We start from the raw sequence: 18986 nt of genomic DNA on the forward strand, positions 1-18986 counted from the left end.
ACCACTCCCCCACTCCTACCCCCACCCCCGCTTGTGCTTGCGCATGCTCTCTCTCAAATAAATAAAATCTTAAAAAATTCACAAAGCTTTTGAAATATATTTGTGGTTCAGTAATAACAGTTGTCTACTTCAAACTTTTACATCTGTTTAATTGAAGAGAATCAAGAATATAAAGCAAACTATCGAATTATACTTGCAGTTAATTACCTAGATGAATCAAAGTTTTTCTTATAATACAATTTTCAAAAGAAATAATTTAAATAGTTCAGCTGATAAAAGCTACAGTTATCATTCGTAACCTATTAGTGAGGAGTCTCTTAATTGCAAATAACAAAGACTCAACGCAAAGTAACTTGAGCAAAGTGGGAATTTGTTGGCTCCAGTAACCAATTACAGGGTGGACAAAGGGGTGCTTACTCAGAAACCACCCAATCCAAGGACATTCCCTGTCTCTCCCTTTTGCCCCGTGGTCCCAGCTTCACTCTGCCAAATTTCTCGTCACTGCTTTTCCTTGTGAGTTGGTATAAATCTCTTCTACTAAAGATAGACTTCCTCTGTTTGGTAGGAAAAATAGCCATTTGGTGGTAAAGAATAGGCTTTTTGGACTCAATAGCCATTTGGTGGTAAAGAATAGGCTTTTTGGACTCAGCTTCCATCCCAGGAATCACTGGTTTAGGTTAAATGTCAGTAGTAAATGTTAGCTGCCTGTGTCAGCCATCATTATTACTATTTAAATAAAGATAAATAAGAGGAGAACAGTCCAAGCCAAGAGAATAACTTAATTGGAAAATGAAAGTGAATGTCATTTCCTAAAATGGCTCAAATGTGGTTGCAATATAGAGCACAATGCAGATAACAGTAATGAGAGACGGTGCTAATGAGAAGTAATTTGGAACTAGATTATAAAGAGCCATAGATACCAGCTGAAGAATTTTGACTTTTCAAAAACAGTGGGAGCCACTAAAAAAAAATTATAGCATCACTTTTTTTCCTGATCTGATACTCAGGCTTTCTTTTTATTGTTTTCTAGAAAATTCCCAACATATACTGCAATAAAAAGTTGTATGATGACTCCCATGTACTCATTATCCAGCTTTAACAGATACCAATAGATGGCCAATCCATTGAAGATTTTTAAGGAAGGCAAGAGAGTAATTGTGACACTTCCTTTATTTAATCTTCACAATGTGCCTGTGAAGTATATGGTATTCCCACTTTCCCTAATTACAAATGAGAAAACCATCAAAATGAAGAAGTAACAGTGCTGGCATTCTAACCCACATACAACTTACTTCAGAATTCAAATTCTTTCCTGTGCTGCATCATGCTGCCTCTAATTCTGATGTAGAGCATGATTCTGTTGAAGACAGCTGTTGATCTGCCTCCCTGTTGGGGCTGTTGACCCTATTCAGGATGGTAGATTTCTCTGCTCTAGCCACTGTGCCTCCTCCAGGGTCACCAGGATCTAAGTCAACATAAATATTCAACCTAAATGCTAAGCTAAATGTTCAGCTAAAATGACTGCTTAGTCCAATAATTCTCAAAGTATGGTCCTTAGACCAGCAGCATATTGTTAGAAAATATAAATTCTCAGCCCTCCACCCCCATCCCAGCCTACTGAATCAGAAATTCAGGGGCTAGGAGCTCATGATCCCTATATTGCCATTTTCTATGTGGGTTTGTTTGTTTGTTCTGTTTACTGTGTTTAAATAAAATGCTCCAAATTGTTTCCTGCAAGCATGAGGTTAAGACCATCTACCAAGAGTATTCCTAAGACAAAAGCATATTAAAAGAATTTATAGGTTTCTTTTTTAACAGGTTTGAAAACCATGTCCTGACTTAGGAATTCTTACTCATACAACACCAGCAGTCTCTCTGGGGATATTACATAACTACACGGAAAGGAATTTTAAGGCACTTTTTACTGCCTATATTTAAAGTGCTTGATGGTGCCATCTGGTGGTGTAAGCACTATAGAACGTGCAGCTTTGTTAGTGCTTTGGGGATAGAACATGTGTATTTTTAAAAATCAGTTTTACAGTAAAAGTTTAATGGAATAGTCAAATATAAGATGTACAAAGAATTTATCTACTGTAAAACCTCCATTGAGAATTCTTAGATATGATACCAAAACACAAGCAACAAAAGAAAAATAGCTAAATTAAACTTGATCAAAGTAAGAACTTAAGCACATCAGAAAACACTACTGAGAAAGTGAAAAAACAGCCCACAAAGTAGAACATATTTGAAAGTCATAGAGCTCATGAAATAGAAGTATCCAAATACGTAAAGAACTCTTCCAGTTCCACAACAACAACAAAAAAACAACCTAATCTAAAAATGAGTGAAGGACTTAAATAGACATTTCTCTAAGGACAATATACAAATGGCTAATAAGCACATGAAAAGATACTCAAAATTACTAGTCATTACATAAATGCAAGTCAAAACTACAATGAGATACTGCTAAGATGGCTTGAATAATTTTTAAACACAAACAGAAAATAACAAATGTTGAAGAGGATGTAGAGAAATTGGAACTCTCATACATTGCTGATGAAGAAGTAAAATGGTGCAACCACCATGAAAAGGCTTGGCAATTCCTCAAATAGTTAGACATGGAATTACCATAGGATCCAGCAATTTCACTACTAGACATATACCCAAGAGAATTGGAAACAGATGTTCAAATGAAAACTTGTACATAAATAAATGTTCATAGAAGCATTGTCCATAATGGCCAAAAAGTGGAAACAACCCAAATGCCCATCAACCAATGAACAGGTAAATAAAAAAATGGCATATCCATATAAAGGAATATTATTTGGCCATAAAAAATAATGAAGTATTAATACATTTGATGAACCTTAAAAATATTATGCTATATGACAGAGACAGGCACAAAAGGACACATGTTATATGATTCCATTTATATGAAATGCCTAGAATAGGCACATCTATAGAGATAGAAAAATTAGTAGTTTCCAGAGGCGGGGGGAAAGGGGAGAGGAGGATTTCTTTGGGGGCAATGCAAATGAGATAGTAGTGGTAGTTGCACAGCACTGTGAATGCACTAAAAGCCACGGAATAGTACACTTTAAAATAGCTAAAGTAGGGATCCCTGGGTGACGCAGCGGTTTGGCGCCTGCCTTTGGCCCAGGGCGCGATCCTGGAGACCCGGGATCGAATCCCACGTCGGGCTCCCGGTGCATGGAGCCTGCTTCTCCCTCTGCCTATGTCTCTGCCTCTCTCTCTCTCTCTCTCTCTCTCTCTCTCTCTGTGTGTGTGACTATCATAAATAAATAAAAATTTAAAATAAAATAGCTAAAGTGGTGGATTTATGTTGTATGTATTTTACCTCAATTTTTAAGAAGACCTCCATTGATCGGCAAGAGTCCAGAACCTTTTTTGGTTATTATTATTATTATAGATATATTTTGCCCACAGTAGTTGGTAATATGTATGCTATTTGTTCTACTTTTTTGACCTAAAATTATTTATACATGTTTTTGCAGCCATACTTACCACAGTTTTTGTTGGCATGTATACTTAGTTAGATATATATATAGATAGATAGATATAGATATATAGATATGTTATATATTATATATAGTTATATATAACTTAGTTATATATATGTAGATATATATGTTATATATTATAACATATATATATATCATAGCTTAATTATTTTTCAAATGTTTAGTGGTTTTCTTTTTTTTTTTTCCTTTCAATTTCATTGAGTCCTGCTCTAAATGCATAAACAAAGAGTATTTAAAACTCTTTATAGGGATGCCTGGGTGGCTCAGTGGTTGAGCATCTCCCTTTGGCTCAGGGGTAATCCCAGGGTCCTGGGATTGAGTCCTGCATCAGGCTCCCCGCAGGGAGCCTGCTTCTCCCTCTGCCTATGTGTCTGCCTCTCTCTTTCTATCCTTCATGAATAAATAAATAAAATCTTTAAAAAAATAAAACTTTTTATGGACCTTTCATTGGTATTTCTTCCCCAGATTGTACTGAGTCACTTTCTTTAAACGATTTCTGTGGTGTTTTTTTCTCTAATCTATAGGAAGAATATACTAATTTATAATACTACCAACAATGGATGAGAAAAAAATGGAGGATATTAATGTTTGCATGTCTACCCTGCACATGCACTATGCCTGGATCCTTTCACATCCACTGTTTTATTCAACTCCCACTCCTACTCTGTTATAAAGTAACTAGAGGGGTTGATGCAGTTTTTAGACAAAGATAAAAACGCAACCACTTTATCTCTAAGTTTTGTCCCACAGCTTTACCAGTATTGAATTTATCTTTTTTAATTCCTATTTATTAGAAAAGACATTTTCTCAGGTGATTGTTTACTGTTGACATGTATGCTTACATAACTGTCTTAGCTTTTCTCCACTTATTATTAATGGATTTTAAACAATTTACCTTGTAAGCATTATATATCAGAGCTTTGTCATCATACTTTTGCTTTTACCCTTTTACAGGCTCTCGATGGAAATGTGTATGATCACCTGAAGGATTATTTAATAGCCTTCAGCAGGACTGAGCTAGAGACATGCCAAGCTGTGCAGAACACATTCCAGTTTTTATTAGAAACCTCCAGCAAGGTAAGTTACCTTTATTAAAATACATGATATGTTATCCATTTTAGAATCTAAAATGTTTTTGCATATAAACAAAATGAAGTTACCGATACATTAGAAGAATTCTTTAAAGGGCAAATTTCCTGGAAACAGTATTCTTCTAACAAAGTTGGAAGGTGTTCTCTTCCCTTGGTGAGTTGGCACAAAGGGGAAAAAAGGGAGGTGATGACACAAGCCAGCTGAGACTTGAGTCTTTTGCCATGTATGTGCTTTTGAGAAGAAATGATTTAAAGAGTTTTACCTTCAACTTAAATAAATGTGGAGAACAACAAGGTCATGTGTCAATGCAAAGAATAATAAAAAAGCACAAAAGGGAAAGTAACATTTTATTATTGTTGAAGAAATGAATACTCGATCTTGTTTTTTTAAAAATTAACCTTACCTTTTATGTGCTGTCATTCTTTGATAGTAATCTTTTTATTCAAAAGTGTTGAGATCCAGCAACTTTGCTGGCATATTCACACACTGCAGAGAAAGCAAACGAAATTATTTGAATTCTTCAAGATCTGACAAATTAAAATTTTTTGCAGCAGAGAAACTGTTCTTTTGAAGATAAATTGTTCTTGTGATTAGTAATGTTATTTTTATTCTGATAAATGCATAGCAAATATTCCCTGACTGAAAGCATGCAATTGTAAAAATATATTCATTTTTTAATATCTATTTTTAAAGATCCAGCTTGGTCCTCTTTTTTGGCAGGGGAAACAGGAACTGGCTAATACCTTAAGATATTATTTGGAAAAGAATCAGGGTTTCTTAGGAAAGAGTCATAGACTCTTCTTCCTGAATACCTCATATGTATGTATTATTGTTTTCAGTGTACCATAGCTCTTTTATTTTTAGAAAAGCATTTAAAATATTAAGTTGATATGGGAATATAAAGATCACTAGCCTGGTGCTTTGAAATCCTGTCATAACTTCTATTTTCCTTTATTTTTACTCTCCAGAATCCAATACAAGGTATAAAAGGATTGATATATGGAAAGAAAGATGGGCAGAAAGATAGATAGTTATATGAAAGCAAATGTAGAAAAATGTTAATTGGTTAAAGCATCTGCTTTCAGCTCAGGTCATGATCCCAGACTCCTGGGATAGAGCCCAGCATTGGGCTCCCTGCTCAGCGAGGAACCTGCTTCTCCCTCTGTCTACCCCCAACTCATCTTGCTGTCTCTTTCTCTCTCTCAAATAAATGAATAAAATCTTTAAAAGAGAAAGAGAAAAAAGAAAAGTGTTAATTAATCTAGGTAGTGGGTATATGGGTGTTTCCGTACAGTTCTTATTTTAATGTATGTACATTTGTAATTTTACATAAGAGAATGTTGGGAGAAAGTCTATAAAAACATCCTGGCTTTGTTCCATTTATGGAATGGTTGATTTTTGACTAGTGATCAAATTGTTTATTTTTTTTAAGATTTTTTTTTTTATATACCTATTTGACAGAGAGAGAGCACAAGCAGAGGGAATAGCAGTGGGAGAGGGAGAAGCAGACTTCTGCTGGGCAGGGAGCAAACTTGGGGCTTAATTCTAGGACTTTGGGATCCTGACCTGAGCCAAAGGCAGATGCTTAATCGACTGAGGCACCCAGGGGCCCTGTGATCAAATTGTTTATTGATCCATTCAGGGTTTCTATTCCTGTTTTTGTACATTTTTGTAACTTATACTTTCCTAGGAAATTCTCATTTATCAAATTTGATGGTATATGTTTGTGTATAAACTTCTGTGCCTCCACAGTTGTCTCCTTTTTCATTTCTAATATAGTTTGTGCTTTCTCTCACTGTGATCAGATTTACCAGTCTATTCTATTAATCTCTTCCAAGAGCCAACTTTTGTTCTACTCTTCCATGTTATTATTTCCTTAATTTCTGACTTTATATTTATTATTTCCTTCTACTTTGTTGCAGCTTATGTGCTTATTATTTTTCAAGTAAATCCACTTAAGACTAAAAATCTTTTTCTACTTTAACTGCATTATATATGTAGGGCTATTTGTTGTTTCTACATTTTCCCCCTTGTTAACTGATGAATTATTTAGAAGTGAGTTTTCCCAGTCTTCATTCAGTGGGAATATGGAGTGGAGTAACTTTTTTCATTTTTAATTTTATTAGAAATTATATTTTGTTTTTATTTTATTACATTCTGATTTTATCAGAGGTTGTCCTCTGACAAAATTGTCTGAAATCTCTTTTTCTGAGAATAAGTTAGATTGGATACACTACCTTTAGTTTATAAAGCAGGTAAGTGTACAGTCTTTAAAAATAACTAATATTTTACACAGCACTTAATTTTCTAGGAGTTTTTAGCATATCTTCTGAGGTTGGTATTATCATGCCCATTATATAGAGAGGAAAACCGACTCAGGAGGTTTATGTGGCTGCCTGAGGCTACATACTCATATAGTATTGTCCATACTCTACTACCATACTGTATTATCTCTTTAATTTATATTATTTCCATAGAAAATGAATTTAAAATGTATAAACTGATTTGGACACATAAAGAGATAAGCTTTCATTTTCCTCTGCAGTCACTCATAGGAATATCTTGCTCCCCAGAGATGAGTAATAAATGAGATGCTCTTCTGTTTAGATTGAAAGTAAGAATGATGTAACTAGGAGATGAGCTCTTTTGTTCCAAATACAAGAGTTCATAACTTCAAGTTTTATCCCATGTGTTTTTCTGTTACAAAGAACTTGTTATGCTACTCTTATAATATAGTAAGAGTATTTTTAGTAAAAAGCAGCACAGTGATCTGATAACCCCGAGGAAAGTTTGAAACTCTAGGTTTTTATTCTACACCCTTATTAGCCTTCTTGGAGGAGGAGGTTATTCTTCCCACCATATCTAAATTATATCTGTGCATGTTCTCAAATATATTTTGGGGTAACTGTACTGACACTGTAGCTATACTACACTACTTTTTTTTTTCTTTTGCTACCATTTATTTGCTATGTGGTATGTACCCAAGACATGAGTCATGTCTAGTATCCTACTCCCTGATCCCAGGAGACAGGGTAGGCAAGGAAAGCCCAAGGAGAAGCTACCATATCATGGGGAAATGGTAGGGGCTAGTGGAGGCAGGGGGAAACCCAGGCATCCTGCTCTGACTTCTAGCAACTTCTGCCCTCAGTCATGAGGGGTGCCCTATTCTCCCATCCAGTGATCCCAGGTGCAGCAATGGGAGAGGGGAGGACAAAAAAGGAAGATGACTCAGTGCTGGATGGAGGCGTCCCTGCTCTGCATGGCTATTTGGCTCTGGCCTTAACTATAGGTGAACTGTAGTTACAGTGCTCTCTATATCTTACATCCCCTAAAGGGAGAACCTGGCCCTAGGAGTTTTTGTTTGATTTTAATTATTTATGAAGCTTGCTTTTCTCCTTAATATTTTATGAAGTGCTTTGTATATGTAACTGAAGCAGATGTTGTCATAAATATTTTCTCTAGGATAGTAACTCCAAAAGTAGTTCCACTGGCCTTTATAGTTTGTTCACATGTGCTTGCTTTCTGTCTGCAAAAGGAAACTCCTACCAATTAGTAACATTAGCTCTTCTCTTTAAACAATTCAAAAAATAAAATTGTTATTCTCTATTTTGTTGGAAATTAAATTATTATTGCCATTCTTAATACTTGGAAGACTAAGCAAAAAAAAAGTAAACTTAATAAAATAAAGGAAAAAAATTACATGATCATCTCAAAAGACACAGGGGGAAAAAAAGACAGGAAAAGCATTTGACAAAATTAAACATTTTTTTTAAAGATTTTATTTATTCATAGAGACAGAGAGAGAGGCAGAGACATAGACAGAGGGAGAAGGAGGCTTCCTGTGGAGAGCCTGATGCAGGACTCCATCCAGGACCCTGGGATTATGACCTGACCCAAAACAGACACTCTACCACTGAGCCACCCTAGTGCCCCAAATTAAACATTTTTTCATGACAAAAACACAAATTAGGAGTAGAAGGGAATTTCATTAACAGATAAAAGGCATTTATTAACACTGCACTCAGTGGTAAAAATCTGAAAGCTTTCCTTCCTGAGATAAGAAACAAGACAAAGATGCCCATTTTCCCCCACTGTTCTAGAAGTCCTAGTGCGATCAGTTAGTCAAGGGGAAAAAAATGGGATGGCTAGTTAGTTGATCATCTAACTTTGGCTCAGGTCATGATTGTGGGGTCCTGGGATTCAGCCCCACTTTGGGTTCCCCACTCAATGAGGACTCTGTTTCTCCCTCTGCTTGTGCTAGCTCTCTCTCTCTCTCAAATAAATGAGTAAAATCTTAAAAATATATATATATAGAAGTAAACCAAAGTGAAAGGGAAGAAATAAAATTATCTGTATTTGCAGATGACGTAACTATACATAGAAAATACTATAGAGACCACAAAAAAAAGTACTGGACCTAATAAATGAATTCAGCAAAAGTTACAGGTAGAAGATCAAAGCACAAAAATCAGTTGTGTTTCTATACTCCCATTACTGAATGAGCCAAAAGAAACTTAAGAATTCCAACTGTAATTGTATCTGAAGAATAAAATACCAAGAATAACTCTAAATAAGGGTTTGAAAGACTTGTACATTGAGAAACTACAAAACATTGCTGAAAGAAATTAAAGAGGACCTAAATAAATGGAAATAATAAATATTTATGGATTGAAAGATTTCATATTACTAATATTGCAGTATTCCCCCAAAGCATTCTACAGATTTAGTCAATCCCTATCAAAAATCCAACAGCCTTTTTTTTCAGAAGTGGAAAAGCTAATCCTCAGAGTCATATGGAACTACAAGGGGTCCTAAATAACCAAAAATAACACTGAAAAGAAAAAGTTGAAGAACTCACAGTTCCCAATTCCAAAACTTACTGCAAAATTAATCAAAATAATGTGGTACTAACATAAGGATAGACATATAGACCAATGAAATAGAATTGAGAGTCTAGAAATAAGCCCAAACATATGGCCAATTGATGTTCAACAAGGTTATGAAGGCCATTTAGTGAAGAAAGAATAGTGTTTTCAACAAAAGATGTTAAGACAACAGGATAGCCACATGCAAAAGAATGAAGTTGAACCCCTGCCTCATTCTATATACAAAAATGTATTCAAAATGAATCAGTGACCTAAAGCTATAGAAGAAATCTTTATGACCTTGGATTTGGCAGTATGTTTTTAGTTTTAATAGTAAAACAGCAGCAACCAAAGAAAAAATAGGCAAGTGGACTTCTCCAAATAAAAGCCTTTGTGTATCAAAGAATATTATCAAGAATATGGAAAAGATGGCCCATAGGAGAGGAAAATTATTTATAATAATTACTATTTACTATTTATTATTTGAAATTATTTATAATCATTTGTCTAATAAGGATTTAATATTTAGAATATATAAAGAACTCAACAAAAATACAAATGACCCAATTAAAAAGTGACAAAGGACCTGAATAGACATTTCTTTAAACAAGATATACAGAGGCACCTGGGTCACTCAGTCAGTTGAGTGTCCAACTCTTGGTTTCAGTTCAGGTCATGATCTCATGGGTCATGAGATCAAGCTCCATCTTGGGCTCTGAGTTCAGCAGGGAGTCTGCTTGAGAGTCTTTCTTCCTCCCTCTGCCCCTCCCCCTGCTCACTCGCTTACTCTCTCTCTCTCCCTCTCTCTTTCTCTCTCAAATATAAATATTTTAAATATATATGCAAAAAAATCAATGAATAAAAAATAATTTAGAAAAAGATCTACAAATGGCCAATAATCATATAAAAAGATGTTCAACATCATTAGTCATTAGGGAAATGGAAATCAAAACCACAATGACATCCATTTTTTTACTCACTGGGATGGCTTTAATAATTTAAAACAACCAAACACACAGAAAATAACAAGTGTTAGCAAGGATGTGGAGAAATTAGAATGCTCAAACATTGTTAGGAATGTAAAATAGTGCAGCCACTATGGAAAATAATTTCTCAAAAATTGGAACATCGAGTTGCTGTATGACTCAGCACTTTCACTCAAGAGAATTGAAAACGTATTAAAACAAAAAAGTCACATACAGGTGTTCAAAGCAGCATTATTCATAATAGCCAATAAGTGGGAACCTAAATGTCTGTCAGCTGATGATTAGATAAATAAAATATGCTATATCCATGCAATGGAATGTTGTCTATAAAAAGGAGTGAACTGCTGATATATCATACAACACACATCCCAGAGAATAAAATATATTAATAGCTATGCCATTTAAAAGATGCTATTATGGGCTAAATTGTATCCCCCTAAAATTCATATGTTGAAGTCCTGATCCCTAATACCTCAGATTGTTACTTAATTTGGAGATAGGATCTTTAAAGAGGTTATTAAGGTAAAATGATCTTAGTTCTCCAGAACTAAGAGGAAATAAATTTGTTATTTAAGCCAACCAGTCTGATCCTTTGTTCTGGCTGTCGTAGGAAACTAATATAGATACTTATCCTCATTATTTTTTTTATTTTTATTTATTTATGATAGTCACACAGAGAGAGAGAGAGAGAGGCAGAGACATAGGCAGAGGGAGAAGCAGGCTCCATGCACCAAGAGCCCGATGTGGGATTTGATCCCGGGTCTCCAGGATCGCGCCCTGGGCCAAAGGCAGGCGCTAAACCGCTGCGCCACCCAGGGATCCCCACTTATCCTCATTATTAATCAAAGAAATGGAAATTAAAAGCACTATGAGATTCTACTTTATACTTATTTTATACCTATGAGATTGACAAAAATATAGATAGACAGGAATGAGTATTGGTGAGAATATGGATTACCAGAAAGTCATAGACTGCCCAGGGGAGTACAGAGTGCTATATCCAATTTGTGAACATTTGGCATTATCTAGTCAATCTAAAGATGCACTTAGCTTATGGCCCAGCAGTTCCACTCCTAAGAAATAATCCTGGAGAAACTTTTGCACATGTGTACCAGGACACTTTTGGAAAAATATTCATAATAACATTAAAAAGCTAGAACCCAGCCATCCACAATAGGATGAATAATGGATTACCATACCAGCAATAAAATTGAAAGATCTATAGGCACATGTATTAATATGCATGAGACTCACAAATACAATATTGACTGAAAAGCAAGTTATAAAACAATACAAACACTAAGATGCCATTTAAGAGTTCAAAAATACCCAAGAAAATAATATCATTTTGAGATATATGTAGTAATAATATTTAAATGGAAAAAAGAGAAAAAATTTAAAAAATAAATGGAAAAAGAGAGAGAAGGGTAAAATTCAGTAGGATGGTTACCTCTAGAGTATGCACTCTCAGAGAAGGTGATAATCCCCCCAAAGGGGAGTAAAAATTGCTTCCAGATAGTTAGGGAAGGGTTAAATATTATAGTGGGCCACAGTAACATATATAGTATATTTGTGGTATTAAAATTAATCAAAGGATAACTAGGAAAAATGTCTGAAGAGGTATGTGATAAGGAGGGCATTGGCAATATGGGTATTCTTTAATCTCAGCAGTGGATAGACAGGTGTTCTTAAATATCTGTTCATTTGAATGCTACTTTAGGCAAAGTCACTGTGCTAGGTGCTGAAGGATACATCTGTAACAAGGTTTAAAGCTTCATCTCAGTTATCACAAAAAAGGACAGAGGGGAGCAGAAAAGGAACGGAAGGATGGATTACAAGGGGAATGAGGAAACCTTTGATAGTAAGGAATATATTCACTATTTTGGTTGTGATGATGTTTTTACAGGTGTACAGCTATGTTAAAACTTACCAAACTATACTTTATATAGTTTATAGCATATCAGATATACCTCTCTAACACTTTTAAAGAGAGAGTGAGATTGGGCATATATCCCAGAGAAAATAAAAATTTATTTCACGCAGAAACTTGCAGACAAATGTTCATAGTAGTTTTATTCTGGTCATTTAAACTGGAAATTGTTTAAATGACCTTCAATCAGTGAAGGATCAAACAAATTTGATGTGTCTATTCAATGGGATACTACTCAGCACTAAGAAGGGGCAAACTGTTGATATATTCAAGGAAATTATGCTGAGTTTAAAAAGGCTATCTTAAAAAGACAGGTGCTAGAGCACCTCGGTTGCTCAGTTGGTTAAACCTCTGAGTTGTGATTTTGGCTTAGGTCATTATCTCATGGGTCATGAGACTGAACCCTGCATTGAACTCTGTGCTCAGCCAGGGAGTCCACTTGATATTCTCTCTCCCTCTGCCTCTCCCCATCCCCCTGTTCATGCTCTCTCTCTCTCCCCCCCTTTCACTTTCTCTCAAATGAATCTTAAAAAAAAAAATGTGGTGCATGAGTCCATCATACAATATTTATGAAATAACATGTTATAGAGATAGAGAATAGGTTAGTGGTTGCCAAAAATCAGGAATGAGGGGAGTGAATATAGCTATTATAGAGTAGCACAAGGGAATCTTGCAGATGGTTCAGTTAAGCCTCTGATTTTGGTGCTGGTTACATGAAGCTACACACATGATAAAATTGCATAGACTTCTACACACACACATACCCAAATCAGTTCATGCATAAGTGGTGAAATCTAAATAAGCTCTGTGCTTTGTACCAGTGTTGATTTCCTGATTTTTGATATTTACTGTAGTTATGCAAGGTGGCAATATTGGGAGGTATATAGGGTCTCTTTGTGACTTCCTTTCAAAATAAAATGTTTGAGAAAAAGACCAGTGACTAACCTAGTACCTCTAGTGTCCAGATTTTATTTTCTGAATACTTTCTCTCTCATTTAGGAGTGAGGGGAAGGAGACAGGGCTTTTCAGAAAGATAAGTGTGATTCTCCAGGTCTGGGGCATGAAATATATGAGATAAACCTTAAATGGTTTGTCATAGTAGAAACCAAAGAAACTAGCAAAACTTTCAAAAACTACTAGGTCATATCAAAAGGATTTAGAATGTGATCTTACTGGCCAAAGATGGGATGATTATAGCATCACTAATGATAACTGCAGTGAACTAAAGCACATTGAATATTTTTAAAGCCATGTTTTCATAATAATAATTTATTAAAGTTACAATTAGGCATTCTTTGGAGGTTTCTAGGGAAACAACTTAATTGGACAACTAGATAATAAAGAGAAAGAACCATTTATCTTGCCTTCCTTATATAAACTATACCTCAAGGTAATTAAATAGTCGACTTGCAAAGTTTCTTTTATAGACTTATTCCAACTAATAAATGACAAAGGAATGATAGAATTCCTTGTTAGATTAATAGGAAAACAAATAGAAAAATCTCTAGTTTTTGCATCCTCCAATAGATTTATTATCATAGGCCTGTTACATTAGTTTCCTATGGCTACTATACAAATTACCTTAAACTAGGTAGCATAAAACAACAGAAACTGAGGAGGAGGGGCAAGATGGCGGAAGAGTAGGGTCTCCAAATCACCTGTCTCCACCAAATTACCTAGAAAACCTTCAAATTATCCTGAAAATCTATGAATTCGGCCTGAGAATTAAAGAGAGAACACCTGGAATGCTACAGTGAGAACAGTTTGCGCTTCTATCAAGGTAGGAAGACGGGGAAAAAAGAAATAAAGAAACAAAAGGCATCCAAGGGGGAGGGGCCCCGCGAGGAGCCGGGCTGAGGCCGGGGCGAGTGTCCCCAGGACAGGAGAGCCCCGTCCCGAAGCAGGAGCTGCACCAACCTTCCCGGTGGAAAGGGGCTCGCAGGGAGTTGGAGCAGGACCCAGGAGGGCGGGGATGCCCTCGGGCTCCCGGGGACACTAACAGACAGCTGCGCGCACAGAAGAGTGCGCCATACCCCGCGGCCAGAGCTCCCTAAAAGACTGAAGCACGCTCGGCTGGACCCGGAGCAGCTCGGAGGGGCTCGGGTGGCGGCTCCGCGGAGGGGGCTGCATGGCCGAGAGCGAATCCAACAGCGCAGACCGGGATCACAGGGCACCGGGACACAGCCCAGGATCCGGCCTCCTCCAGGACAGGCAGAGGCTGGGAGGGCCCAGGACAGCAAGGACGCTCCTGCCCCGAGCTGAACAGATCAGCGGCCCCGCCCCGGAGCCTCCAGGCCCTGCAGACGGAGAGCTCCGGAGTTACTGCGGGGGCTGAATCCAGGGCTCCAGAGCTGCAGCAGCCACTGGGGTTGTTCCTCCTGAGGCCTCACGGGGTAAACAACCCCCACTGAGCACTGCACCAGGCAGGGGGCAGAGCAGCTCCCCCAAGTGCTAACACCTGAAAATCAGCACAACAGGCCCCTCCCCCAGAAGACCAGCTAGACGGACAAGTTCCAGGAACTTAAAGTATACAGAATCAGAAGATACTCCCCCATGTTTTTTTGTCTTTTTTTCTTTTTCTTTTTGATTTCTGATTGCTTCCCCCACCCTTTTTTTCACCTTTCTTTTTCTTTCTCTTTTTCTTCTCTTTTTTCCTTTCTTTTCTTCCTTTTTTTTTTCTTTTTCTCTTTTCTTTCCATCTCTCTCTCTCTTTTTCTCCTTTTAATACAACTTGTTTTTGGCCACTCTGCACTGAGCAAAATGACTAGAAGGAAAACCTCACCTCAAAAGAAAGAATCAGAAACAGTCCTCTCTCCCACAGAGTTACAAAATCTGGATTACAATTCAGTGTCAGAAAGCCAATTCAGAAGCACTATTATACAGCTACTGGTGGCTCTAGAAAAAAGCATAAAGGACTCAAGAGACTTCATGACTGCAGAATTTAGAGCTAATCAGGCAGAAATTAAAAATCAATTGAATGAGATGCAATCCAAACTAGAAGTCCTAACGACGAGGGTTAACGAGGTGGAAGAACGAGTGAGTGACATAGAAGACAAGTTGATGGCAAAGAGGGAAACTGAGGAAAAAAGAGACAAACAGTTAAAAGACCATGAAGATAGATTAAAGGAAATAAACGACAGCCTGAGGAAGAAAAACTTACGTTTAATTGGTGTTCCCGAGGGCGCCGAAAGGGACAGAGGGCCAGAATATGTATTTGAACAAATTCTAGCTGAAAACTTTCCTAATCTGGGAAGGGAAACAGGCATTCAGATCCAGGAAATAGAGAGATCCCCCCCTTAAATCAATAAAAACCGTTCAACACCTCGACATTTAATAGTGAAGCTTGCAAATTCCAAAGATGAAGAGAAGATCCTTAAAGCAGCAAGAGACAAGAAATCCCTGACTTTTATGGGGAGGAGTATTAGGGTAACAGCAGACCTCTCCACAGAGACCTGGCAGGCCAGAAAGGGCTGGCAGGATATATTCAGGGTCCTAAATGAGAAGAACATGCAACCAAGAATACTTTATCCAGCAAGGCTCTCATTCAAAATGGAAGGAGAGGTAAAGAGCTTCCAAGACAGGCAGCAACTAAAAGAATATGTGACCTCCAAACCAGCTCTGCAAGAAATTTTAAGGGGGACTCTTAAAATTCCCCTTTAAGAAGAAGTTCAGTGGAACATTCCACAAAAACAAGGACTGATAGGTATCATGATGACACTAAACTCATATCTCTCAATAGTAACTCTGAACGTGAACGGGCTTAATGACCCCATCAAAAGGCGCAGGGTTTCAGACTGGATAAAAAAGCAGGACCCATCTATTTGCTGTCTACAAGAGACTCATTTTAGACAGAAGGACACCTACAGCCTGAAAATAAAAGGTTGGAGAACCATTTACCATTCAAATGGTCCTCAAAAGAAAGCAGGGGTAGCCATCCTTATATCAGATAAACTAAAATTTACCCCGAAGACTGTAGTGAGAGATGAAGAGGGACACTATATCATACTTAAAGGATCTATTCAACAAGAGGACTTAACAATCCTCAATATATAGGCCCCGAATGTGGGAGCTGCCAAATATATAAATCAATTATTAACCAAAGTGAAGAAATACTTAGATAATAATACACTTATACTTGGTGACTTCAATCTAGCTCTTTCTATACTCGATAGGTCTTCTAAGCACAACATCTCCAAAGAAACGAGAACTTTAAATGATACATTGGACCAGATGGATTTCACAGATATCTACAGAACTTTACATCCAAACTCAACTGAATACACATTCTTCTCAAGCGCACATGGAACTTTCTCCAGAATAGACCACATATTGGGTCACAAATCGGGTCTGAACCGATACCAAAAGATTGGGATCGTCCCCTGCATATTCTCAGACCATAATGCCTTGAAATTAGAACTAAATCACAACAAGAAGTTTGGAAGGACCTCAAACACGTGGAGGTTAAGGACCATCCTGCTAAAAGATGAAAGGGTCAACCAGGAAATTAAGGAAGAATTAAAAAGATTCATGGAAACTAATGAGAATGAAGATACAACCGTTCAAAATCTTTGGGATCCAGCAAAAGCAGTCCTAAGGGGGAAATACATCGCAATACAAGCATCCATTCAAAAACTGGAAAGAACTCAAATACAAAAGCTAAAGGAGCTAGAGAAAAAACAGCAAATAGATCCTACACCCAGCAGAAGAAGAGAGTTAATAAAGATTCGAGCAGAACTCAACGAAATCGAGACCAGAAGAACTGTGGAACAGATCAACAGAACCAGGAGTTGGTTCTTTGAAAGAATTAATAAGATAGATAAACCATTAGCCAGCCTTATTAAAAAGAAAAGAGAGAAGACTCAAATTAATAAAATCATGAATGAGAAAGGAGAGATCACTACCAACACCAAGGAAATACAAACGATTTTAAAAACATATTATGAACAGCTATACGCCAATAAATGAGGCAATCTAGAAGAAATGGACGCATTCCTGGAAAGCCACAAACTACCAAAACTGGAACAGGAAGAAATAGAAAACCTTAACAGGCCAATAACCAGGGAGGAAATTGAAGCAGTCATCAAAAACCTCCCAAGACACAAAAGTCCAGGGCCAGATGGCTTCCCAGGGGAATTTTATCAAACGTTTAAAGAAGAAACTATACCTATTCTCCTAAAGCTGTTTGGAAAGATAGAAAGAGATGGAGTACTTCCAAATTCGTTCTATGAGGCCAGCATCACCTTAATTCCAAAACCAGACAAAGACCCCACCAAAAAGGAGAATTACAGACCAATATCCCTGATGAACATGGATGCAAAAATTCTCAACAAGATACTGGCCAATAGGATCCAACAGTACATTAAGAAAATTATTCACCATGACCAAGTAGGATTTATCCCCGGGACACAAGGCTGGTTCAACACCCGTAAAACTATCGATGTGATTCATCATATCAGCAAGAGAAAAACCAAGAACCATATGATCCTCTCATTAGATGCAGAGAAAACATTTGACAAAATACAGCATCCATTCCTGATCAAAACTCTTCAGAGTGTAGGGATAGAGGGAACATTCCTCAACATCTTAAAAGCCATCTATGAAAAGCCCACAGCAAATATCATTCTCAATGGGGAAGCACTGGGAGCCTTTCCCCTAAGATCAGGAACCAGACGGGGATGTCCACTCTCACCACTGCTATTCAACATAGTACTGGAAGTGCTAGCCTCAGCAATCAGACAACAAAAAGACATTAAAGGCATTCAAATTGGCAAAGAAGAAGTCAAACTCTCCCTCTTCGCCGATGACATGATACTCTACATAGAAAACCCAAAAGTCTCCACCCCAAGATTGCTAGAACTCATACAGCAATTCGGTAGCGTGGCAGGATGCAAAATCAATGCCCAGAAATCAGTGGCATTTCTATACACTAACAATGAGACTGAAGAAAGAGAAATTAAGGAGTCAATTCCATTTACATTTGCACCCAAAAGCAGAAGATACCTAGGAATAAACCTAACCAAAGATGTAAAGGATCTATACCCTCAAAACTATAGAACACTTCTGAAAGAAACTGAGGAAGACACAAAGAGATGGAAAAATATTCCATGCTCATGGATTGGCAGAATTAATATTGTGAAAATGTCAATGTTACCCAGGGCAATTTACATGTTTAATGCAATCCCTATCAAAATACCATGGACTTTCTTCAGAGAGTTAGAACAAATTATTTTAAGATTTGTGTGGAATCAGAAAAGACCCCGAATAGCCAGGGGAATTTTAAAAAAGAAAACCATATCTGGGGGCATCACAATGCCAGATTTCAGGTTGTACTACAAAGCTGTGGTCATCAAGACAGTGTGGTACTGGCACAAAAACAGACACATAGATCAGTGGAACAGAATAGAGAACCCAGAAGTGGACCCTGAACTTTATGGTCAACTAATATTCGATAAAGGAGGAAAGACTATCCATTGGAAGAAAGACAGTCTCTTCAATAAATGGTGCTGGGAAAATTGGACATCCACAAGCAGAAGAATGAAACTAGACCACTCTCTTTCACCATACACAAAGA

The 18986-nt window shown here is 37.1% G+C and overlaps 1 protein-coding gene across 4 annotated transcripts in view; it reads left to right on the forward strand.

Annotated features, from left to right (window-relative positions):
* Positions 1-18986, forward strand: part of FCHSD2 (FCH and double SH3 domains 2) — a 327826-nt gene that overhangs the window by 237328 nt on the left and 71512 nt on the right. For all 4 annotated transcript variants that reach the window (XM_038568738.1, XM_038568737.1, XM_038568740.1 and 1 more), the window contains exon 9: positions 4497-4619. In XM_038568738.1, the coding sequence (XP_038424666.1) occupies positions 4497-4619 (123 nt within the window). The remainder of the gene's footprint in view (positions 1-4496; positions 4620-18986) is intronic.

The sequence above is a fragment of the Canis lupus genome, chromosome 21 (assembly GCF_011100685.1).
Source record: "Canis lupus familiaris isolate Mischka breed German Shepherd chromosome 21, alternate assembly UU_Cfam_GSD_1.0, whole genome shotgun sequence".
Classification (NCBI taxonomy): Eukaryota; Metazoa; Chordata; class Mammalia; order Carnivora; family Canidae; genus Canis; species Canis lupus.